Consider the following 27,819-nt stretch of genomic DNA (forward strand, 5'->3'; position numbering starts at 1 on the left):
GTAAATGGAACAACAAGCTGTGGATCTATCCATGTAGAGCAGTAAACAGAACAACAAGCTGTGGATCTATCCATGTAGAGCAGTAAACAGAACAACAAGCTGTGGATCTATCCATGTAGAGCAGTAAACAGAACAACAAGCTGTGGATCTATCCATGTAGAGCAGTAAACAGAACAACAAGCTGTGGATCTATCCATGTAGAGCAGTAAACAGAACAACAAGCTGTCAGGGCAGCCGGGTAGCGCAGCGGACTAAGTGTCTGTCTATACCACCACAGAGCCAGTGGGATCGAATCCAGCTGCGGTGCCTCCGGCTTGGCCGACCGTCCATACTGACACAATAGGCCGTGTTAGCGGGTGGGAAACCCGGCGAGGGTTGGTCCTGGTCGTTGTAAAACAGCGACTCCTACAGTTCGGTCAGGGCGCCTGCACAGCAAGGGAAGGATCTGGGAGAGGTATAGTGTGACCTTCCACACGTTACACTCTCCCAGTGAGAGTCCGCGCTGCCGGGTGAAAAGAAGCGGTGGGCTGGCTACACATGTGTTGGAGGAAGCATGTGATAGTCTCCGCCCTCCCAGACCGACGGTAGGGGGTAGAGTGCGCAACGACCAGGAAGGGGATTGGCATGACGACTAACATTGGGATGGGAGAAAAACGGAAAAAGAAAGGAGGAAAAAGATAATAAAAATAAAAAAAAATAACAACAAGCTGTGGATCTATCCATGTAGAGCCGTAAACAGAAGAACAAGCTGTGGATCTATCCATGTAGAGCAGTAAGGGTGTTACAATCAAGTGTAAGTGACTTGCCCTAAGGCCTTCACAGGTAATATGACTAGTTTCCCCGGTAGGCCTTGATTGTAATGTAGCGTGGTGGACAGCAAGGAAGTCGGACAAGTTTTACCAAAAAAATTACAATATTTATTGAACAGCTAGTCTAAAGGTACAAAAAGGTGGAGAGCTGGGTGCTCCAACCGCCATGGTTCAGGATATAACAAAAAGAAAGCACATGGGCAAAAATAGAACAAAGAGCAAATGGTCACAAAAGTGAGAGCACGGGTGAAAGAGCACTTCTGACTGAGAGCACTTCTGACTGAGAGCACTGTGATGAGCGACAACTGCAGTGACAAGCTCCTGGTCTGTTTGTAGGGGGTGGAGCCTCGTCACCACACCTGTGATCAATGATAAGAGCAGCCATGTTAATTACAACAGAAAGAAAACAGTGTGTCAATCACACCGACCTCACCAATTAGTGACACCACACTCAAACCACAATGTGAATATACACCACAGACGGTAAGTATACCCTCCACCAGGGGTGTAAAAAGTACCCAGAAATTATACTTAAGTGAAAGTATGGGGTACCGTCTCAAAATCGTACTCAAGTAAAAGTCAGAGTATATCTGGCTAAAAAACACACTTGAGTAAAATTCAAAAAGTTTCTACTTTTAAATGTACTTAAGTACTAAAAAAGTAAAAGTAAAAACATTTTATTCCGGGGCAATGATATTTTCCGTTTCGTCCTCTTCATCACTCGTACTATTGTTTGTGGCCGTCTTCTGTAGCTCGTCACTCTGACCGTCTATTCTTCTGATAGCAGGTGTTTAATCAAATATCCCCCCGCTTTCCAGTCTTGCACAAGGACCAATCAGCATGGGTATGGGCGGGTTCATTTTCCATTGATGGGGATTTGATTGGCTGTTTTTAAATAAAGCGCGGCCGCATGATTAGTAATAACGTTAACGTTAGTTCGGCCAGAGAAACAAATATACTAATTAAAATAGTTGGACCTGCGAGATTTGTACTTTGTAGGTGTGCATTTTAAATGCAAGGAGTAAAAAGTATATATTTTTTTCTCTGAAATGTCATTGAGTAAAAGTACAAGTATATACAAACCTAATAATACTCGAGTAAAGTACAAATCCCCCAAAAACAGTACTTAAGTATTGTAACAAAGTACAATTACTCAAGTACTTTACACCCCTGCCCTCCACCGTGTGAAAGGACACATAACAAAGGGGACAGCGCAGTCCCCACCCTGAGCATGCGCACTGCACATTACACTTGAGTCCAGGAAGACGCGCAACAACGAGGCCCATGTTCATCTCAGCGACAACCTAGAATGGAGCTCACACCAGAGACGGCTACACCCTGCAAGCAAGCAGGCCAAGCCCCCATACGGGCACCGTGAGCCACTGCTGAGCTCAAACAGACTGCAGTACACGACCACAAACTAGTAACCGCAGCCGGTGATGTTCTTGTCACGTTGAAGAAAAAAAATACATTGGCAACGTGAGCGACGTTAACGTTACCTGGCTGGAACGCATGTCATGGGTGGGTGCGTCAGCTTCTGTTTCAGCTCCTGGCTGTGTGTCAAAAAAAAACTTCCATTTTGTTCTCAGAGATTTTTGGCATAGTTGGATAGCTAACATAGCGCCAGCTAGCTAGCTAGCTCACTGCCACATGTGATGTAACTGCAGGTTTGTGTGACGCAACCAAGCAACAGTACATTTTGTTCCGTTCTGATTGTTTTGTTCCACTGGTATAGTCTCTCATAGCCAGACCTCTCTCCACACCGTGTTAGTGCTTTGCCAGCGTTCCACTAGAACTATATGAGGGAACAGCCATAGAACTATATGAGGGAACAACCATAGGAACTATATGAGGGAACAACCATAGGAACTATATGAGGGAACAACCATAGAAACTATATGAGGGAACAATCATAGGAACTATATGAGGGAACAACCATGGGAACTATATGAGGGAACAACCATATGAACTATATGAGGGAACAACCATAGGAACTATATGAGGGAACAACCATAGGAACTATATGAGGGAACAGCCATATGAACTATATGAGGGAACAACCATATGAACTATATGAGGGAACAACCATAGGAACTATATGAGGGAACAACCATATAACTATATGAGGGAACAACCATAGGAACTATATGAGGGAACAACCATAGAACTATATGAGGGAACAACCATATAACTATATGAGGGAACAGCCATAGAACTATATGAGGGAACAACCATAGGAACTATATGAGGGAACAACCATAGGAACTATATGAAGGAACACCCATAGAAACTATATGAGGGAACACCCATAGGAACTATATGAGGGAACAGCCATAGGAACTATATGAGGGAACAACCATAGAACTATATGAAGGAACAACCATAGGAACTATATGAGGGAACAACCATAGAACTATATGAGGGAACAGCCATAGGAACTATATGAGGGAACAACCATAGGAACTATATGAGGGAACAACCATAGAACTATATGAGGGAACAGCCATATGAACTATATGAGGGAACAACCATAGGAACTATATGAGGAAACAGCCATATAACTATATGAAGGAACAACCATAGGAACTATATGAGGGAACAACCATAGAACTATATGAGGGAACAGCCATAGGAACTATATGAGGGAACAACCATAGGAACTATATGAGGGAACAACCATAGGAACTATATGAGAGAACAACCATAGGAACTATATGAGGGAACAACCATAGGAACTATATGAGGGAACAACCATAGAACTATATGAGGGAACAACCATAGGAACTATATGAGGGAACAACCATAGGAACTATATGACGGAACAACCATAGGAACTATATGAGGGAACAGCCATAGAACTATATGAGGGAACAACCGTAGGAACTATATGAGGGAACAACCATAGGAACTATATGAGGGAACAACCATAGAACTATATGAGGGAACAACCATATAACTATATGAGGGAACAACCATAGGAACTATATGAGGGAACAACCATAGGAACTATATGAGGGAACAACCACAGAACTATATGAGGGAACAACCATAGGAACTATATGAGGGAACAGCCATAGAACTATATGAGGGAACAACCATAGAACTATATGAGGGAACAACCATAGAACTATATGAGGGAACAACCATAGGAACTATATGAGGGAACAACCATAGGAACTATATGAGGGAACAACCATAGAACTATATGAGGGAACAACCATATGAACTATATGAGGGAACAACCATAGAACTATATGAGGGAACAACCATAGGAACTATATGAGGGAACAACCATAGGAACTATATGAGGGAACAACCATAGAACTATATGAGGGAACAACCATAGAACTATATGAGGGAACAACCATAGAACTATATGAGGGAACAACCATAGGAACTATATGAGGGAACAACCATAGGAACTATATGAGGGAACAGCCATAGGAACTATATGAGGGAACAGCCATAGAACTATATGAGGGAACAGCCATAGAACTATATGAGGGAACAACCATAGAACTATATGAGGGAACAACCATAGGAACTATATGAGGGAACAACCATAGGAACTATATGAGGGAACAACCATAGAACTATATGAGGGAACAACCATATGAACTATATGAGGGAACAACCATAGAACTATATGAGGGAACAACCATAGGAACTATATGAGGGAACAACCATAGGAACTATATGAGGGAACAACCATAGAACTATATGAGGGAACAACCATAGGAACTATATGAGGGAACAGCCATAGGAACTATATGAGGGAACAGCCATAGGAACTATATGATGGAACAGCCATAGGAACTATATGAGGGAACAGCCATAGGAACTATATGAGGGAACAACCATAGAACTATATGAGGGAACAACCATAGAACTATATGAGGGAACAACCATAGGAACTATATGAGGGAACAACCATAGGAACTATATGAGGGAACAGCCATAGGAACTATATGAGGGAACAACCATAGAACTATATGAGGGAACAACCATAGAACTATATGAGGGAACAACCATAGAACTATATGAGGGAACAACCATAGGAACTATATGAGGGAACAGCCATAGGAACTATATGAGGGAACAACCATAGAACTATATGAGGGAACAACCATAGAACTATATGAGGGAACAACCATAGAACTATATGAGGGAACAACCATAGAACTATATGAGGGAACAGCCATAGGAACTATATGAGGGAACAGCCATAGGAACTATATGAGGGAACAACCATAGAACTATATGAGGGAACAACCATAGAACTATATGAGGGAACAACCATATGAACTATATGAGGGAACAACCATAGGAACTATATGAGGGAACACTCATAGGAACTATATGAGGGAACAACCATAGGAACTATATGAGGGAACAACCGTAGAACTATATGAGGGAACACCCATATGAACTATATGAGGGAACAACCATAGGAACTATATGAGGGAACAACCATAGGAACTATATGAGGGAACAACCGTAGAACTATATGAGGGAACACCCATAAAACTATATGAGGGAACACCCATAGGAACTATATGAGGGAACAACCATAGGAACTATATGAGGGAACAACCATAGAAACTATATGAGGGAACAACCATAGGAACTATATGAGGGAACAACCATAGGAACTATATGAGGGAACAACCGTAGAACTATATGAGGGAACAACCATAGGAACTATATGAGGGAACAGCCATATAACTATATGAGGGAACAACCATAGGAACTATACGAGGGAACAACCATAGGAACTATATGAGGGAACAGCCATAGAACTATATGAGGGAACAACCATAGGAACTATATGAGGGAACAACCATAGAACTATATGAGGGAACAACCATAGAACTATATGAGGGAACAACCATAGGAACTATATGAGGGAACAACCATAGGAACTATATGAGCGAACAACCATGGGAACTATATGAGGGAACAACCATAGGAACTATATTAGGGAACACCCATAGGAACTATATGAGCGAACAACCATAGAACTATATGAGGGAACAACTATAGGAACTATATGGAGGGAACAACCATAGAACTATATGAGGGAACAACCATATGAACTATATGAGGGAACAACCATAGGAACTATATGATGGAACAACCATAGAACTATATGAGGGAACAACCATAGAACTATATGAGGGAACAACCATAGAACTATATGAGGGAACAACCATAGGAACTATATGAGGGAACAACCATAGGAACTATATGAGGGAACAACCATAGGAACTATATGGAGGGAACAACCATAGAACTATATGAGGGAACAACCATAGGAACTATATGAGGGAACAACCATAGGAACTATATGAGGGAACAACCATAGGAACTATATGAGGGAACAACCATAGGAACTATATGGAGGGAACAACCATAGAACTATATGAGGGAACAACCATAAAACTATATGGAGGGAACAACCATAGGAACTATATGAGGGAACAACCATAGGAACTATATGAGGGAACAACCATAGGAACTATATGAGGGAACAACCATCGGAACTATATGAGGGAACAACCATAGAACTATATGAGGGAACAACCATATAACTATATGAGGGAACAGCCATAGGAACTATATGAGGGAACAACCATAGGAACTATATGACGGAACAACCATAGGAACTATATGGAGGGAACAACCATAGGAACTATATGAGGGAACAACCATAGAACTATATGAGGGAACAACCATAGGAACTATATGAGGGAACAACCATAGGAACTATATGAGGGAACAACCATAGAACTATATGAGGGAACAACCATAGAACTATATGAGGGAACAACCATAGGAACTATATGGAGGGAACAACCATAGGAACTATATGAGGGAACAACCATAGAACTATATGAGGGAACAACCATAGGAACTATATGAGGGAACAACCATAGAACTATATGAGGGAACAACCATAGAACTATATGAGGGAACAACCATAGAACTATATGAGGGAACAACCATAGGAACTATATGAGGGAACAACCATAGAACTATATGAGGGAACAACCATAGAACTATATGAGGGAACAACCATAGGAACTATATGACGGAACAACCATAGAACTATATGAGGGAACAACCATATAACTATATGAGGGAACAACCATAGAAACTATATGAGGGAACAACCGTAGGAACTATATGAGGGAACAACCATAGGAACTATATGAGGGGAATTTCTTTTTTCTCCCTCCATCTCATCTTCAGTTTGGGAACCAATGCTCTATGATATGTAGCTAGCATACTGTAGGATATCTTCTTTTTGTCTTTAGCTTTTCACCAACTGTCCTTTTGGTTGATTACTTTTGCCATGTTTTAGCTAAATCAAATATCCACCACTGAAGTGGGGCGGCTTTGGCTCAGGGGTAGAGCGGGTCGTCCAATGATCGAAGGGTTGGTGGTTCGAATCCCGCTCAAGCCCATGTCCATCCCATCGCCGTTGTGTCCTTGGGCAAGACACTTAACCTACTTGCCTCGTATGAATGTGTATGCATGTGAATGAATGTTGGTGGTGGTCGGAGGGGCCGTATGCGATGATTATTCGCCACGCTTCCGTGAGTCTGCCTCAGGGCAGCTCTGGCTGCAATTGTAGCTTACCACCACCGGTATGACTGTGTATGAACGAATAATGGACTCTGTAAGCGCTCTGAGTCAGTGAAGAGCGCTATATAAATCCAAGCCATTATTATTATTATTGAAGTTGAGAGCAAGTCACCAGATGAACTTCCCACAGTAACTGATGTTTGTTTGGCTGCTTGCTCGGGCATCAGGGCATGCCGTCAGTGTCCAAGACTCCAGGCCACGCTGGTACACACACACCTACACACACGCACGCACACACACACACACACGCACGCACACGCACACACACACTTGGCAGGCGAGGCACAGCAGTGAACTTCAAAAGGTATACATCATATTATTCCAAAGGTGTAACGTTCATCCTCAATATTGATTTAAATTGGTAATGGTAGACATGAATTGACCGATTTACCTTTGAGAATTTGAGAATTCTTTGGCCTCCTGTCAACCTATATATACGAATCGGATAAGAACTGAGTTATGGCCGAGGTGGATACACACACACACGCACGCACACACACACACACATACACATACGCACACACACACACACACACGGTCACGAGTGATTGCAATACCCCCACATCAGCGCTTTTCTTGCGCGCTCAGGGGTAATTATGCTGACCAAAGCAAAGGTATGGCTATGTGATTTGATTTAACCCTTGGATACGAGCTACTGTACATCTGGTGTTTGCCAGATGAACTGTACTTGTGTTAGTAGGATGAATTAATTGTAGGTTTTGGTCTTTTCCTATAGGCTTTGTTGACAATAAGAAAGAAATACAATTCTGGTTGTATCCTATATTCATTGTCTCCTTTCTCTCCCTGTTACTCTCTCTCTTTTTCTCTCTCTCTCACACACACACACACACACACACACACACACACACACACACACACACACACACACACACACACACACACACACACACATGTACACATGCACATACATGCATACATACTGTACACACATACTGTACATACACAGACACACACATATCCACATACTTTTACACACAAGCTGAGAACATACACATCGTAAATTACATACTGTATTAATTTGACAACCAGGTCAAATAACACAAACACACACCCTCTCACACAGACTCACACCATCACACACACACCATCACACCATCACACACACACACACACACACACACACACACACACACACACACACACACACACACACACACACACACACACACACACACACACTGCACCCCACCTTTGTTCCCCACCCTGTATTAGTTCCAGCTGATCTCTGTATTACATGCTTAGCTAACATGTAGGCTACAAATATGCTCACAGCTCAGTTCACAATTACTGGAGAAGAAAGAGCAATTAATAAGACACCTGTCAGATTCCTCCACAGGACAACATGTCTAGCTCTGCCTCCCCCCCCCCTCTCTCTCTCTCTCTCTCTCTCTATCCCTAGCTCTCTCTCTCCTCTCTCTCGCTCTCTTAACAGCTCTCTCTCTCTCCCTAGCTCTCTCTCTCTCTCTCCCTAGCTCTCTCTCTCTCTCTCCCTAGCTCTCTCTCTCTCTATCCCTAGCTCTCTCCTCTCTCTCGCTCTCTTAACAGCTCTCTCTCTCTCTCTCCCTAGCTCTCTCTCTCTCTATCCCTAGCTCTCTCCTCTCTCTCGCTCTCTTAACAGCTCTCTCTCTCTCCCTAGCTCTCTCTCTCTCTATCCCTAGCTCTCTCCTCTCTCTCGCTCTCTTAACAGCTCTCTCTCTCTCTCCCTAGCTCTCTCTCTCGCTCTCTTAACAGCTCTCTCTCTCCATAGCTTTCTCTCTCTCTATCCCTAGCTCTCTCCTCTCTATCTCCCATCTCTCTCTTAACAGTCCTCTCCCTAGCTCTCTCCTCTCTCTCTCACTCTCTTAACAGCTCTCTCTCCCCCTCCATCTTGTTCTCTCTCTCTCGCTCTCTCTCTCTCTCTCTCTCTCTCTCTCTCTCTCTCTCTCTCGCTCTCGACTCTGGTGCCCACCAACCAGGTCATCTATATTTAGAAATAGCGACCCCCACCCCCCCACCTCTTTACGGCTGCAGCCAGGGTTCAAGTATGTGGATGACTGGATGTGTCAGTTCACAATGACATTATACACCTAAAAGCACGTCGGATGTTATACGTGACCCGCCCCCGGGCCTGTGGCTTCTCACACGGGAAGACGGGGGGGAACGGCATGCTCCTGCCGGGGTAGCGAAGTGCTAACCTTGCACTCTTGTCAGATGCTGCCAACTTCTTCTCCTTGTACTGTACTTGTGCTGTACGATGACATACATTAGAATCCAATCTAATAAGGCGGCCGGGTAGCGCAGAGGACTAAGCGTCTGCCTACCACCGCAGAGGCAGTGGGATCGAATCCAGCGGTCAGCGGTACCTCCGGCTTTGTCGGCCGTCCATACTGACACAATTGGCAGTGTCAGCGGGTGGGAAGCCGGTGAGGGTGTGAGTCCTGGTCGTTGTAAAACAGCGACTCCTACAGGTCGGTCAGGGCGCCTGCTCAGCAAGGAAGGGATCTGGGTGAGGTAGTGTGATCCTCCCATGCGTTACACTTCCCCAGTGAGAGCCCTCGCTGTCGGGTGAAAAGAAGCGGCTGGCTGACTCCGCATGTATCGGAGGAGACATGTGATAGTATCTATCAACCCTCCCTAGACCGGCAAGTGGGGGGGAAATGCGCGCAACGACCAGGAAGGGAATTGGTATAACGACTAAAATTGGGATGGGAGAAAAATACAGAAAAAAGGGGGGAGAAAGAATCCAATCTAATACACATAGTAACAGCCAAAACATGTTGATCTTATAGATATACTAGATTTTTACATGGAGAGAATGTGTTGATCTTATAGATATAATAGATTTTTATATGGAGAGAGGATGTTGTTCTTATAGATATAATAGATTTTTACACGGAGAGAAGGTGTTGATCTTATAGATAGAATAGATTTGTACATGGAGAGAAGGTGTTGAGCTTATAGATAGAATAGATTTGTACATGGAGAGAAGGTGTTGAGCTTATAGATATAATAGATTTGTACACGGAGAGAAGGTGTTGATCTTATAGATAGAATAGATTTGTACATGGAGAGAATGTGTTCTCTACTGAAATTACATTGTCTGAGATGGGTGAAGGAAAATTCTAGATGTTCATTACAGTTATGGACAGTCCCTTCACAGACGATGCAATTGAATAATGATGTCATGAGATATGATTCCATAAGCCTGTTTATGAAAGCTCATAACAAAAAAAATGCATGACCCCACTAGTGTACAATTGCACCTCAGACGTTTTGGCAGGAATTCCCCCCCTTGAAAAAAGACAAGGTCCTAACCATTGGCTGACCTCTCTCCAACAGTCATCCTGATTCGCCATCACGCTGTGAGTCACCGAGCAGACTGGCCAATCTCCACATGTCACCGAGCAGACTGGCCAATCAGAATGGAGATAAGGACTGGGAGAATGGTTCCAATGGCAATTCACCTGTCCCAGAATACACTGGTACAAAACACAACATCTGTTAACCAAAAATGCTTAAACCAAAAATGTTAGTGATTGAAGGGAACTCATATTGTGTGAAAATGGAAAGCTTGCCAATGTTCACGAGGCAGAATTATTATTACAATAGCAGCCGATAATACATTTTCCCAATGATAAATCCCTATACGGGTGGACCGCGCGGGAAACTAAAGTGATGTCAGGGTACACCTCCCTATAGGGGGGGAAGGGTTACTATTACTGGCTACACCTCAGGCTCTACCAAGAGAGATCTGGAAAAATGCACAGTATAATAAGTTACTCAGACCAAAACAAAAAGTGCAATACCAAGCTGGGCTCTTTGCCTATAGAGGTCGCTGTTTGACAGCATTACAGATTCTACCTTTTCTACATGGCTTAGAGTTTATATTAGTGCTGTCAGGCGATTAAAAAAATTTATCTAATTACAGGATTTGTAATTAATTAATCTAATTAATCGCATTTTAATCGCATAACCATTTTAGGCCTGATATTTGATATTCTATAATCATATTTCAAATTGCATGTGTCCGGATGTATCTACAAAACCTTCTGTTTAATCTTCCCTTTATTCATTTGCTTAGATTTTTCAGGTCTGGTCAATTTTATCATGGTGTTGTTCACAAAAAAATATAAATAAAGAATTGAATTGATATTCTAATTTGGTTCATTACAATTTACTCAAGCCTAGTAACAGGCACAGTATTTCTGACACTGGGAATACATTCCCTGAGATCCATAGATGTCCCTAGAATCAGATACCAATAACATACAAATGGACCATTTAAAAAAAAGTTTGTAAATGTTTATTCTACGTTCTTATAGAATGAATGAGATAAAAAATAAAAATAAAATCTTTAAAAAAAAATATATATTATTTTAATCAATTGAGTAAATTTTCATAACACGATCATTTGCTGTGTAATTAATTAATCTAATTAACGCGATAAACTGACAGCCCTAGTTTATATGTATGTGTGTGTGTGTGTGTGATTATAGGTCCTAAGCTGTTCAAGGAGCCGAGCTTCAAGTCCAACAAGTTCATCATCCACAACGCTCTGTCTCGCTGCTGTCTGGCTGGCAAGGTCAACGAGTCACAGAAGAAAAAGATAGTCCAGGTAAACAATACATTTCTGCATATTTCTGCATGCACTGGACTGTGTCCAGAGTAAACAAGAAAATTATAATAATAATGTGAAGGAGAGGAGAGGGTTAACTACAGACACCACCATGAATAATGTGGAGGAGAGGAGAGGGTTAACTACAGACACCACCATGAATAATGTGAAGGAGAGGAGAGGGTTAACTACAGACACCATCATGAATAATGTGAAGGATAGGAGAGGGTTAACTACAGACACCATGATGAATAATGTGAAGGAGAGGAGAGGGTTAACTACAGACACCGTGAATAATGTGAAGGAGAGGAGAGGGTTAACTACAGACACCATCATGAATAATGTGAAGGAGAGGAGAGGGTTAACTACAGACACCATGAATAATGTGAAGGAGAGGAGAGGGTTAACTACAGACACCATGAATAATGTGAAGGAGAGGAGAGGGTTAACTACAGACACCATGAATAATGTGAAGGAGAGGAGAGGGTTAACTACAGACACCACCATGAATAATGTGGAGGAGAGGAGAGGGTTAACTACAGACACCACCATGAATAATGTGAAGGAGAGGAGAGGGTTAACTACAGACACCATGAATAATGTGAAGGAGAGGAGAGGGTTAACTACAGACACCATCATGAATAATGTGAAGGAGAGGAGAGGGTTAACTACAGACACCACCATGAATAATGTGAAGGAGAGGAGAGGGTTAACTACAGACACCATCATGAATAATGTGAAGGAGAGGAGAGGGTTAACTACAGACACCATCATGAATAATGTGAAGGAGAGGAGAGGGTTAACTACAGACACCATGAATAATGTGAAGGAGAGGAGAGGGTTAACTACAGACACCATCATGAATAATGTGAAGGAGAGGAGAGGGTTAACTACAGACACCATCATGAATAATGTGAAGGAGAGGAGAGGGTTAACTACAGACACCATCATGAATAATGTGGAGGAGAGGAGAGGGTTAACTACAGACACCACCATGAATAATGTGAAGGAGAGGAGAGGGTTAACTACAGACACCATCATGAATAATGTGAAGGAGAGGAGAGGGTTAACTACAGACACCATCATGAATAATGTGAAGGAGAGGAGAGGGTTAACTACAGACACCATGAATAATGTGAAGGAGAGGAGAGGGTTAACTACAGACACCATCATGAATAATGTGAAGGAGAGGAGAGGGTTAACTACAGACACCATCATGAATAATGTGAAGGAGAGGAGAGGGTTAACTACAGACACCATGAATAATGTGAAGGAGAGGAGAGGGTTAACTACAGACACCATGAATAATGTGAAGGAGAGGAGAGGGTTAACTACAGACACCACCATGAATAATGTGAAGGAGAGGAGAGGGTTAACTACAGACACCATCATGAATAATGTGAAGGAGAGGAGAGGGTTAACTACAGACACCATCATGAATAATGTGAAGGAGAGGAGAGGGTTAACTACAGACACCATGAATAATGTGAAGGAGAGGAGAGGGTTAACTACAGACACCATCATGAATAATGTGAAGGAGAGGAGAGGGTTAACTACAGACACCATCATGAATAATGTGAAGGAGAGGAGAGGGTTAACTACAGACACCATGAATAATGTGAAGGAGAGGAGAGGGTTAACTACAGACACCATGAATAATGTGAAGGAGAGGAGAGGGTTAACTACAGACACCATCATGAATAATGTGAAGGAGAGGAGAGGGTTAACTACAGACACCATCATGAATAATGTGAAGGAGAGGAGAGGGTTAACTACAGACACCATGAATAATGTGAAGGAGAGGAGAGGGTTAACTACAGACACCACCATGAATAATGTGAAGGAGAGGAGAGGGTTAACTACAGACACCATCATGAATAATGTGAAGGAGAGGAGAGGGTTAACTACAGACACCACCATGAATAATGTGAAGGAGAGGAGAGGGTTAACTACAGACACCGTGAATAATGTGAAGGAGAGGAGAGGGTTAACTACAGACACCATGAATAATGTGAAGGAGAGGAGAGGGTTAACTACAGACACCATGAATAATGTGAAGGAGAGGAGAGGGTTAACTACAGACACCATGAATAATGTGAAGGAGAGGAGAGGGTTAACTACAGACACCATGAATAATGTGAAGGAGAGGAGAGGGTTAACTACAGACACCATCATGAATAATGTGGAGGAGAGGAGAGGGTTAACTACAGACACCATGAATAATGTGAAGGAGAGGAGAGGGTTAACTACAGACACCATCATGAATAATGTGAAGGAGAGGAGAGGGTTAACTACAGACACCATGAATAATGTGGAGGAGAGGAGAGGGTTAACTACAGACACCATGAATAATGTGAAGGAGAGGAGAGGGTTAACTACAGACACCATCATGAATAATGTGAAGGAGAGGAGAGGGTTAACTACAGACACCATCATGAATAATGTGAAGGAGAGGAGAGGGTTAACTACAGACACCATCATGAATAATGTGAAGGAGAGGAGAGGGTTAACTACAGACATCATGAATAATGTGAAGGAGAGGAGAGGGTTAACTACAGACACCATGATGAATAATGTGAAGGAGAGGAGAGGGTTAACTACAGACACCATCATGAATAATGTGAAGGAGAGGAGAGGGTTAACTACAGACACCATGAATAATGTGAAGGAGAGGAGAGGGTTAACTACAGACATCATGAATAATGTGAAGGAGAGGAGAGGGTTAACTACAGACACCACCATGAATAATGTGAAGGAGAGGAGAGGGTTAACTACAGACACCACCATGAATAATGTGGAGGAGAGGAGAGGGTTAACTACAGACACCACCATGAATAATGTGAAGGAGAGGAGAGGGTTAACTACAGACACCATCATGAATAATGTGAAGGAGAGGAGAGGGTTAACTACAGACACCATGAATAATGTGGAGGAGAGGAGAGGGTTAACTACAGACACCACGTGAATAATGTGAAGGAGAGGAGAGGGTTAACTACAGACACCATGAATAATGTGAAGGAGAGGAGAGGGTTAACTACAGACACCATGAATAATGTGAAGGAGAGGAGAGGGTTAACTACAGACACCATGAATAATGTGAAGGAGAGGAGAGGGTTAACTACAGACACCATCATGAATAATGTGAAGGAGAGGAGAGGGTTAACTACAGACACCATGAATAATGTGAAGGAGAGGAGAGGGTTAACTACAGACACCATCATGAATAATGTGAAGGAGAGGAGAGGGTTAACTACAGACACCATGAATAATGTGAAGGAGAGGAGAGGGTTAACTACAGACACCATCATGAATAATGTGAAGGAGAGGAGAGGGTTAACTACAGACACCATGAATAATGTGAAGGAGAGGAGAGGGTTAACTACAGACACCATCATGAATAATGTGAAGGAGAGGAGAGGGTTAACTATAGACACCACCATGAATAATGTGAAGGAGAGGAGAGGGTTAACTACAGACACCATGAATAATGTGAAGGAGAGGAGAGGGTTAACTACAGACACCATCATGAATAATGTGGAGGAGAGGAGAGGGTTAACTACAGACACCACCATGAATAATGTGAAGGAGAGGAGAGGGTTAACTACAGACACCATCATGAATAATGTGAAGGAGAGGAGAGGGTTAACTACAGACACCATCATGAATAATGTGAAGGAGAGGAGAGGGTTAACTACAGACACCATGAATAATGTGAAGGAGAGGAGAGGGTTAACTACAGACACCATCATGAATAATGTGAAGGAGAGGAGAGGGTTAACTACAGACACCATGAATAATGTGAAGGAGAGGAGAGGGTTAACTACAGACACCATCATGAATAATGTGAAGGAGAGGAGAGGGTTAACTACAGACACCATCATGAATAATGTGAAGGAGAGGAGAGGGTTAACTACAGACACCACCATGAATAATGTGAAGGAGAGGAGAGGGTTAACTACAGACACCACCATGAATAATGTGAAGGAGAGGAGAGGGTTAACTACAGACACCACCATGAATAATGTGAAGGAGAGGAGAGGGTTAACTACAGACACCATGAATAATGTGAAGGAGAGGAGAGGGTTAACTACAGACACCATGAATAATGTGAAGGAGAGGAGAGGGTTAACTACAGACACCATGAATAATGTGGAGGAGAGGAGAGGGTTAACTACAGACACCATCATGAATAATGTGGAGGAGAGGAGAGGGTTAACTACAGACACCATGAATAATGTGAAGGAGAGGAGAGGGTTAACTACAGACACCACCATGAATAATGTGAAGGAGAGGAGAGGGTTAACTACAGACACCACCATGAATAATGTGAAGGAGAGGAGAGGGTTAACTACAGACACAGTGAATAATGTGAAGGAGAGGAGAGGGTTAACTACAGACACCATCATGAATAATGTGAAGGAGAGGAGAGGGTTAACTACAGACACAGTGAATAATGTGAAGGAGAGGAGAGGGTTAACTACAGACACAGTGAATAATGTGAAGGAGAGGAGAGGGTTAACTACAGACACCATGAATAATGTGAAGGAGAGGAGAGGGTTAACTACAGACACCATCATGAATAATGTGAAGGAGAGGAGAGGGTTAACTACAGACACCACCATGAATAATGTGAAGGAGAGGAGAGGGTTAACTACAGACACCATGAATAATGTGGAGGAGAGGAGAGGGTTAACTACAGACACCATCATGAATAATGTGGAGGAGAGGAGAGGGTTAACTACAGACACCGTGAATAATGTGAAGGAGAGGAGAGGGTTAACTACAGACACCATGAATAATGTGAAGGAGAGGAGAGGGTTAACTACAGACACCACCATGAATAATGTGAAGGAGAGGAGAGGGTTAACTACAGACACCGTGAATAATGTGAAGGAGAGGAGAGGGTTAACTACAGACACCATGAATAATGTGAAGGAGAGGAGAGGGTTAACTACAGACACCATGAATAATGTGAAGGAGAGGAGAGGGTTAACTACAGACACCATGAATAATGTGAAGGAGAGGAGAGGGTTAACAGACGATTGGCACAGACACCAGTATTGTCCTTTGAGTAAACATGAATCTCTCTCATCCCTCCCTCCCTCCCTCCCTCCCTCCCTCCCTCCCTCTCCTCCTCCCTCCCTCCCTCCCTCCCTCCCTCCCTCCCTCCCTCCCTCCCTCCCTCCCTCCCCTCCCCTCCCCCCCTGCAGGAGATAGAGAAGAGTCCCGCCAATCACTTCCTCATCCTGTTCCGTGACTCCAGCTGCCAGTTCCGGGGCGTGTACACCATGAACCCCGACACCCAGGAGCTCGTCCGATTGGCCGGCGTGGGCCCGCGGACGATAGGCTCCGCCCAGGTGGAGTCCATCTACAAGTACAGCTCGGACAGGAAGCAGTTCAGCACCATTCCCTCCAAGACCATGGGCATGAGCGTGGACGCCTTCACCATCCCCGGACACCTGTGGCACGGGGGCGTGGGTGGAGGAGGAGGAGGAGGAGGAGGAGGAGGCAGGAGAGCGAGCATTACGAAGAAGGCCGTCATCACTAAATGAAGACCGTATGAAGAAAACATACGCAAAATTCATATACACACAGAGAGAGTGAAACCTTTACTGCATTACCAATGGCGGTTGCGAGTAAAAGTGAGTTAAAATGCCATTATGCTTTGGCACTGAGCGTCTCACTCTCCTGGACACACCGGGTTGGGTACCGTTCACACATTTGCACCGTACTAAATTTTTCGATTTCGATTGTAAAAAAAAAAAAAAAAAAAAAAAAAAATGTTTTTTATTTAGAACATGTTGTTATTAATTGCTGTAACCAACCACCACACAAAATAAATCGCATGATCACGTATTATGTTTTAAAATGTTTATATATCAACATTATCTGGCCGTCCTCAGTAAATATCGTCAAACTCCTCCTGTGACCTCGTCTGGTCTTTCCAAAGACCCAAGAGACGGGACAGTAATATATATATATATATATATTTGTGGAAAAGGCTCCCTTTTGTCTAGTATATTACACTCTTATACTAAAACATGTAAAGGTACCGAAATGATCTATAGCGTGAATCGGTACGCTGTAGTACCGATGTAATTCGGTCAGTACCCTTAAAAAGTACAGAGTTCGGTGCCCAACCCTAACGCACACACACACACACACACACACACACACACACACACACACACACACACACACACACACACACACACACACACACACACACACACACACACACACACACACACACACACACACGCCTCATCTCTCTTGCCCTTGGACTTTATTGTAAGTACTCAATACTGGAGTTATTTGTACTCCTCTACACGGCCTGTGCATGGAAATGGGAAACGACCTAACTCCCTGAGAGAGAGAAAGAGAGGGAGAGAGAAAGAAAGGGAGAGAGAGAGAGAAAGAGAGGGAGAGAGAGACCCTGAGACTCACTCACATCCGCGTAACGACATTGTGGAAGATTTCTGTAAAAAAAAAAAAAAAAAAAGAAAGTCTAATCTAATAGACCTGTCTCAAACCCTGCCCCTTTTCTTGATCCTCCAATCACAACTGTCGCTTACCTCGGACGCGACAGTTGTGATTGGAGGATCAAGAAAAGGGGCAGGGTTTGAGACAGGTCAATTGAGCGCCGACCAGTTGCCATAAGCATCAAACGCATTACTGTAATAATAACGTGTCTCCTCTTTATCTATAGTTTCACTATTTGAAATGTGACTATAGAAGTGGACTGTCCCCAGTGTAGGTAAGAGAATGAGAAACCTTCCGCCTTAAGTTGTGTTTTATTGAGAAACATTGACTTTGATAAAAAAAAAATTAAAAGGGGGGAAATAATACTGTATGTAATGTTCTATGTTCCAGCAGCCATTGGTTCTTCACCTGACAGGGGGGGAGACTGAGGTCCCTCTGTTGATTCCCAGGGTATCCATTTTATACTTTTTAGCCAAAACGCCAGAGAAAACAAGCCTTCAAATGCCTTCCCGTGTCAGAGAGTTACTGGCAGGACTTTAGTTTTAGTTTTTTTTTTTTGTACAGTTTGTCATCGGATGAAGCAAAAGCACACGTGGAGATATTTCCTCCAGGACACGACGGACAGCCGCACGCGCCCCTCCCCCCCCCCCCCCCCCCCCCCCCCGCGCGGGCGGAGAGAGCAGTGTGAAAACGGACTTTGTGTGATTAGAATTAAGTAAGACACACGGTGTAAATATACATGTGATTGGTAAGAGATGAAACATTACAGCATGAATGGTTATTTTAAAAGCTTATTTCACTTTAATGTCACAGTGAAAGGATTGTCGCTCAGTGACGGGAGTAAGCGGCGTATGTCAGCCTCACGTTTTAACAAAGCAGTTTTTTTTTTTTTTAATGCTGTCCGAGTTCTAAAAAAAAACAAAAAACCTGTATCCAAAAAGTAACGTAATCAGGAATCCCTATCGTCTAGTTGCCGGCAGTGTGTTGTTTGTGTGTTTTGTAAAAGCTTTTAATCACAATCACGTTTATACGTCTTGTGTTTCCGTACACACGGCGCTTGGTGGGTTGCTCCCGTGATAGAAGACTATAGACCAAAACAACACAGAATTATGTTAAAGATATGTTTAAAAAGTATGAAAAGTATTAGAGGTATTTGTGCAAAGACAGTGGGGGATATCTGAGAAAATGTCACTACTGTATAGCGAATACACACAGTGATGGAACTCAGTGAGTGCCCTTGAAATGACAAGGTTTTTAAGGCGAGCGCAGCAATTTGCACACTGTGAGGTGATGGTGAACTAGGGCGGATGGAGTCGGCGTACTGTAAGCGAGGTATGACTGTGGGAAGAAGTTACAGTACACTCAATAAAAACAGGTGTGTCTCAAGAACCAGCCTCCTTGTGTGAACTGACGGAATGTATTAAACCTGATACTCGCTCGCGCTCTCTCCCCCCATCTCTTTCTCTCTCCGCTCTATACCCCACCCCCTCACTACCCCTTTTTCATCCCCCTCTCCCTGTCTCTCTCTCCCTCCATCTCTTTCTCTCTTTCTCTCTCTCTCCCCACCCCCCCCTCTCCCCTCCATATTTCTCTTTCTCTCTCTCTACCTATCCCTCTCTCCTTCCCCCCTCCATCACTCTCACAACCATCATTCTTTTCTCCACTGACACCTGTAGGTGTGTCAACAACATTATGTAATTGAGCTAATGACATACCGACCAACTCTGCCATGTGAACATTTGTTAAAAACACACACACATATACACACACACACACACACACCAGTGGTGAAAGTAACTTAAAGGAACACGCCAACATTATGGGAAATCTTCTTACCTTCTTCTTACAGTCAGTCAGTCTTCTTGTCCGGCTCTGGAGCGTGTTTCCCATCATGTTGGCTGGAAGACTCGAAGATTAATTTGAGGGCAAGCCCTCATTTTCAATGATGTGGAGCATACATATACAATACATACGTAATAACTACAAACAATGTAAATGCAAACATAATAGAGATTGTACAATCAATTAAAACAACTGAAGGTTATGGTGTAATGGTTGATTTTTTGTTTTTTAGAGTTTGTTGTATGATGTTCCATGTGTCAGGAGCACAGAAGCTAAAAGCAGATTTCCCAAGTTCAGTAGAAACGCTAGGTGCTTTAACCCTTTCACTGCCACACGACAGAAGGTGACCCCTTTACTATCACACAACCGACGGCGATAGTAAAGGGTTAACCTTCTGTCGTGTGGCAGTGCAAGGGTTAACCAGCTGTCGTGTGGCAGTGCAAGGGTTAACCAGCTGTTGTGTGGCAGTGAAAGGGTTAACCTTCTGTGTATTGTCGCAGTGAAAGGGTTAACCGTTTTGGTAGTGCGGCAGTGAAAGGGTTAAGTGTAAGAGCCAATATGTCCACTTCAAAAGTGAAGCGAGATCAATGGTAAATGGCTGCATTTATATAACCGCTTTTATCCAAAGCGCTTTACAATTTTTTTCCTCACATTTGACCCATCCACTCACACATTCACGGCGGAGGCGACCATGCAAGGTGCCAACTTGCTCATCGGGAGCAATTAGGGGTTAAGTGTCTTGCTCAAGGACGTTTCGACGACACGCTGCCCGGGAGGAGCGGGAATCGAACCGGGAACCTCCGGATAACCAGACGACTGCTCTATACCCACTGAGCCACTGTCACCCCCAGATGATTTGGGCAAACGCCAATTATGGCTTTATAGAAACCAATGCCAAATTGCCAATGCAGTTCTCGCCTCTCTGCTATAGGGAAGACCATTCAACCCTATTATACTGTATACAGTAGGGCTGACCCCTATTAGTCAAATAGTCGACTAATCGATCGAAAGGAGCCGTAGTCGACTGCCAACCTCTTAGTCGAATACAAAAAAAATAAGAAAAAATATTATATATATTTTTTTTTGTAATCATTCTTTCCAAAAGAAAAGAGGCCTAGAAGCAATGCTAACGCTAATGGCACGCATACCAGAGGCTAACTGCCTATGAAAACAGGCACAGAGGCACTGAAAGAGGATTTCACCCATCTAATGAACACACTAGACTAGACAAATATCAAGATGTATCCATCAGTGGACCAATTGCATGCTTTTGTAGAGGACAAGAAGCCTTCAGTCAACTCCTTCAGACATTAAGCACCCCCACAGCCCAAATGGAATGATAAAAAGATATATAGGCTATATATACTTTTTTTTTTTCAATATATATATTTTTTTCATATTCGACTGCTAGTCGACTATCGGCTAATTTCGGCCAATCAAAGTCGACTATCCAAATCCTTAGTCGGGGACAGCCCTATATATACAATAGAACACAATGTGCCATAACCACAACCGGTGATAAATCTAATGACTGACTGATATAAGGGCTTTTCTGTTTTGTAAGGTATGGTTATGTGCCCGGGGCAAATTCCAGGTCAGTATTATTAAAAATAGTTGAAGGGAAAGTGACAGTAGGTTGAATAATGACTGAGCGTGAGGCTGTTTCAAGTAACACCAGTTGGTCTAGATTAACGACGAGGTAGCAGCGCTGCACATAATGTGGTTTGGTGGCAGTAATGCTATTGCTAATATAATGATCAATCTTGGGGTTTAACATAACCTGTAGAGGTCAATGGATCAATAATTGAATGCCCCCAAGCACTGAAATACATCATATGGAATGTGAACCTTTTATTTTTTATACCTAAGTACATTCACTATCGAATACTTTTACTTAAAAGTAGGGCAACAGTGGCTCAGGAGGTAGAACGGTCGTCTGGTAATCGGAAGGTTCCTGGTTAGATTCCGGCTCCTCCTGGCAGCGTGTCGAAGTGTCCTTGAGCAAGATACGTAACCCCAAACTGCTCCCGATGAGCAGGTTGGCACCTCTCATGGTTGTCTCCGCTGTCGGTGAGTGAATGTGTGAGTGAATGGGTGAATGTGAGGCATAAGTTGTAGAGTGCTGCCTTTGTATTATTTTATCTTGGTATTTCTACTTTAACTTAAAGATGCTTAAAGTGGTATTTCTGTAGCTCTACATTCCAACAGCCATCACTGATATACTGAGTGTTTGGGCAGTGACATGGGTCTCCCAGTCCCTCTGCTTTGCAATAAACACAAAATAAATGTATTGTTATTATACTTGTTTGAAGCACATATTTGCTTAAAACTAGTTTTTATTTAAAATGTTTGCAGTGTAGAGTTCTCTCCTGATTGGATAAGGTGGGAACAGGATACATGTATTTTATGTTTACTGCAGAGCGGAGGGACTGGGAGACCCATGTTACTGACCAGACACTCTGTATCAGTGATGACTGTTTACTGCAGAGTGGAGGGACTGGGAGACCCATGTTGCTGACCAGACACTCCATATCAGTGATGACCGTTTACTGCAGAGCGGAGGGACTGGGAGACCCATGTTACTGTCCAGACACTCTGTATCAGTGATGACTGTTTACTGCAGAGTGGAGGGACTGGGAGACCCATGTTACTGTCCAGACACTCTGTATCAGTGATGACTGTTTACTGCAGAGTGGAGGGACTGGGAGACCCATGTTACTGACCAGACACTCTGTATCAGTGATGACTGTTTACTGCAGAGTGGAGGGACTGGGAGACCCATGTTGCTGACCAGACACTCCATATCAGTGATGACCGTTTACTGCAGAGCGGAGGGACTGGGAGACCCATGTTACTGTCCAGACACTCTGTATCAGTGATGACTGTTTACTGCAGAGTGGAGGGACTGGGAGACCCATGTTACTGTCCAGACACTCTGTATCAGTGATGACTGTTTACTGCAGAGCGGAGGGACTGGGAGACCCATGTTACTGACCAGACACTCTATATCAGTGATGACCGTTTACTGCAGAGTGGAGGGACTGGGAGACCCATGTTACTGACCAGACACTCTGTATCAGTGATGACTGTTTACTGCAGAGCTGAGGGACTGGGAGACCCATGTTACTGTCCAGACACTCTGTATCAGTGATGACTGTTTACTGCAGAGTGGAGGGACTGGGAGACCCATGTTACTGACCAGACACTCTATATCAGTGATGACTGTTTACTGCAGAGCTGAGGGACTGGGAGACCCATGTTACTGTCCAGACACTCTGTATCAGTGATGACTGTTTACTGCAGAGCGGAGGGACTGGGAGACCCATGTTGCTGACCAGACACTCTATATCAGTGATGACTCTTTACTGCAGAGTGGAGGGACTGGGAGACCCATGTTACTGTCCAGACACTCTGTATCAGTGATGACTGTTTACTGCAGAGCGGAGGGACTGCAGAGACCCATGTTACTGACCAGACACTCTATATCAGTGATGGCTGTTTACTGCAGAGCGGAGGGACTGGTAGACCCATGTTACTGACCAGACACTCTGTATCAGTGATGACTCTTTACTGCAGAGTGGAGGGACTGGGAGACCCATGTTACTGTCCAGACACTCTATATCAGTGATGTCTGTTTACTGCAGAGTGGAGGGACTGGGAGACCCATGTTACTGACCAGACACTCTATATCAGTGATGACCGTTTACTGCAGAGTGGAGGGACTGGGAGACCCATGTTACTGACCAGACACTCTATATCAGTGATGACTGTTTACTGCAGAGCTGAGGGACTGGGAGACCCATGTTACTGTCCAGACACTCTATATCAGTGATGACTGTTTACTGCAGAGCGGAGGGACTGGGAGACCCATGTTGCTGACCAGACACTCTATATCAGTGATGTCTGTTTACTGCAGAGCGGAGGGACTGGGAGACCGATGTTACTGACCAGACACTCTATATCAGTGATGTCTGTTTACTGCAGAGCGGAGGGACTTGGAGACCCATGTTACTGACCAGACACTCTGTATCAGTGATGACTGTTTACTGCAGAGCGGAGGGACTGGGAGACCCATGTTACTGACCAGACACTCTGTATCAGTGATGACTGTTTACTGCAGAGTGGAGGGACTGAGAGACCCATGTTGCTGACCAGACACTCTATATCAGTGATGACTGTCGGAATGTAGAGCTATTATTTAAAAAAAAAAATACCAACCTTTTAAGTAAATTAATTGTGTACTTCTTCCACCACTGACACACACACACAATCACACATCCGTCATGGGTGTCATCGTGGTGTTTTTATCACACTACTCCCATTAAGGGACTCTGCTCACGGAGAGGATATTCTGGATATTCCAGACATGGAGAAGATAGAATCATAGGGCCGGGGGTAGATTATATGCCAAGTTATGCTTTACATTTACACACATGCCATTATACTGCTGCCAAATACTGCTGGGTCTATTATCTCTATAGGACCTGCTGCTTCTATTGCAGAGAGAGGCACTTAATGACACCCTGAAGTCAAGAATGGATGAAAGACTTGGCATTTATCAAAAGACTTGGCATTAGAAGCATCACTAATTATCTCGCTGTCTCCCTCTCACACACACACACGCACACGCACACGCACACGCACACGCACACGCACACACACACATACACACAGAGTAACTAAAGAAAAAAGGAAAATAAAGTGTTATGCTCCCTGGGGGGAAACGTTAACAACACAGCAAATAAGAACATGGTGATGAACCCAGAGGAACCCAGTGACACAGAACCCAGCTGAGACAGAACCCAGCTGAGACAGAACCCAGCTGAGACAGAACCCAGCTGAGACAGAAACCAGCTGAGACAGAACCCAGCTGAGACAGAACCCAGCTGAGACAGAACCCAGCTGAGACAGAACCCAGTGACACAGAACCCAGCTGAGACAGAACCCAGCTGAGACAGAACCCAGCTGAGACAGAACCCAGTGACACAGAACCCAGCTGAGACAGAACCCAGCTGAGACAGCCTTTCTCTTAAATATATATATATCTATTAGGGATGTTCGATATTGGCTTTTTTTTTTTTTACCGATATTCGATATACCGATATTGTCCAACTCTTAATTTCCGATACCGATATCAACCGATACCCAAAACGGAATAATTTCAGGTAATTAACATTACATATCTCTTGTCGTGGAATTAACACAACATTATGCATACTTTTGACAATAAATAAAATAAGAATTAGTTCTTACATGCTTGCCTGGGTAAATAAAGGATAAATGTAAAAAAAAAAATATATATATATATATATATATATATATTTTTTTTTAACCGATACCGATATTTTCCGATATTACATTTTAATGGATAATATCGGACATCCCTAATATCTATAGAACCCAACTGAGGCAGCCTTTCGCAAAGATACAGATCTATAGAACCCAGCAGACAGCCTTTCTCAAAGATATATATCTCCAGGAGTCAGCAGAGACAGAGTTATGTACACACAGGTACTCTCTCTCTCTCTCTCATATGTGGGTCTGTATGTTTGACACTGTATGCGTCTCATGTACACTCTTGATTCTATGACACTATCATCACTAACATGTCATGTTTTCCCATGCAATCCAGCCCCCTGTATAAGAATGACAAGGTACCACACACTGTATGATACAAATCCATGCAGGACTCCCTGTCTCCTATATAGAGCAACGACTGAGAGCAGAATATCTGAACATGTTTGACATCGATATAGGCTCTGTCATGACCAACCTATCCCCCAACACACGCCTCTCTCTCTCGTTTCCATGAAGTAAAAAAAAAAAAAAAAAAAAAAAGTAGGCCTGTATACAGCAATCATAGAGCACAATAATGAGGCTCTGTGGGAAACCTGTCTTGCTCCAATTCATGTTCGTCGTTTAGTTTTACCTTACAGGCAGAGTTTCAGCTATATATGCATTTATTGTGCCAACCTAATTAAATCTCCTATATTATAATCTGTCACGTTATCTCAAATGGATTAGTGTGAACCCCCATGCATGGGTATTTTTTTATTTTACTTTCTCTCTCCAAAAGTCATGGAACAAACGCCTGTGGGAATATTTGTGTGTGTGTGTGTGTGTGTGCGTGTGCGTGTGTGTGTGTGTGTGTGAGCTGTGCAAGTTTCAGCAATAAGGGTCCTCAGAAGTATAATAGTTTAACCCTTTCACTGCCGCACTACCAAAACGGTTAACCCTTTCACTGCGACAATACACAGAAGGTTAACCCTTTCACTGCCACACGACAGATCATGGTTAACCGACCGTCGGTTGTGTGATAGTAAAGGGTTAACCTTTTGTCGTGTGGCAGTGAAAGGGTTAATGTCAAATTTCAGGCGGGGTATACCGCCCGGTTCGCCCACTTAGGGACGGGTTCCCTGTGTCGGAGAGGGCAAACAGACACGACCACCGTGTCCACTGTCAAAGGTTACCTATATAGGCTGTTTCCCTGTTTGAAAACACAGACATATATATCTTCCTGCCAACATCCATCCAGGGAAAGAAGACCATACGTGACATTCCATTGAATACATGCGACGATGGATGTTCCTCACAAATATAGATAAACAAGTGTGTTGTGTGTGTGTGTGTACAGTGTGAGAGAGAGAGAGAGAGAGAGAGAGAGAGAGAGAGAGAGAGGGGAGGGAGGGAGAGAGGGAGAGGGTGGGGGAGAGGGAGAGAGAGAGGGTGGGGGAGAGAGAGCGAGAAGGGGGAGGGAGAGAGAGAGAGAGAGAGAGGGGAGGGAGAGGGAGAGAGGGTGGGGGAGAGAGAGAGCGAGAAGGGGGAGGGAGAGGGAGGGGGATAGGGAGAGGGGGAGAGAGAGAGGGTGGGGGAGATAGAGAGTGGGGGAGAGAGAGAGAGAGGGTGGGTGGGGGAGATAGAGAGAGAGGAGAGAGAGAGTGGGGGAGAGAGAGAGAGAGAGGGTGGGGGAGATAGAGAAAGAGAGAGAGAGGGGTGGGGGAGAGAGAGAGAGAGAGAGAGAGAGAGAGAGAGAGAGAGAGAGAGAGAGAGAGAGAGAGAGAGAGAGAGAGAGAGGTGTTATAATCTTGACATGATAGGCGTGGAAAGCGGATGAATTCCACTATATAATGTGCAGTCCTTGACGCGCCACAGACAGTCCACCGTTCCAACGGCCCCTCAGCACAACAGCAGCAGTAGCGGCAGTCAGTCAGAAAGTAGTTCTTCTCTCTATCTGCAGCTAGGCAGTTGTTGTGTCACAGACAGTGTCCTCCGTAGTCATGAGTCTGGTCGGTAAACCACGATACTCGGCGCAGTCCTTCGCCGGGTTCAGGAGCAACAGAGTGGCTTCCTCCTCTGGGGCATCCATGATGAGCTTCGGTGCGTCCGCCGGGTCCGGGTACGGCGGGAGGGGGGGCTCCTTCG

The 27,819-nt window shown here is 43.8% G+C and overlaps 2 protein-coding genes across 2 annotated transcripts in view; both read left to right on the forward strand.

Annotated features, from left to right (window-relative positions):
- The window catches only part of LOC311232605 (calmodulin-regulated spectrin-associated protein 3-like), a gene marked incomplete at both ends in the record, with an annotated part of 58,552 nt that extends 40,928 nt beyond the window's left edge, over positions 1-17,624 (forward strand). Inside the window, 3 exons of the mRNA XM_084319465.1 lie at positions 10,797-10,939; positions 11,954-12,072; positions 17,283-17,624. Coding sequence (XP_084175591.1) covers positions 10,797-10,939; positions 11,954-12,072; positions 17,283-17,624 — 604 coding nt within the window. The remainder of the gene's footprint in view (positions 1-10,796; positions 10,940-11,953; positions 12,073-17,282) is intronic.
- A 10,050-nt stretch (positions 17,625-27,674) lies between these two features.
- Positions 27,675-27,819, forward strand: part of LOC311232606 (keratin, type I cytoskeletal 10) — a gene marked incomplete at both ends in the record, with an annotated part of 14,872 nt that continues 14,727 nt past the window's right edge. Inside the window, one exon of the mRNA XM_084319466.1 lies at positions 27,675-27,774. Coding sequence (XP_084175592.1) covers positions 27,675-27,774 — 100 coding nt within the window. The remainder of the gene's footprint in view (positions 27,775-27,819) is intronic.

The sequence above is a fragment of the Notolepis coatsorum genome (genome assembly GCF_963971535.1).
Source record: "Notolepis coatsorum genome assembly, chromosome: 7".
Taxonomy (NCBI): domain Eukaryota; kingdom Metazoa; phylum Chordata; class Actinopteri; order Aulopiformes; family Paralepididae; genus Notolepis; species Notolepis coatsorum.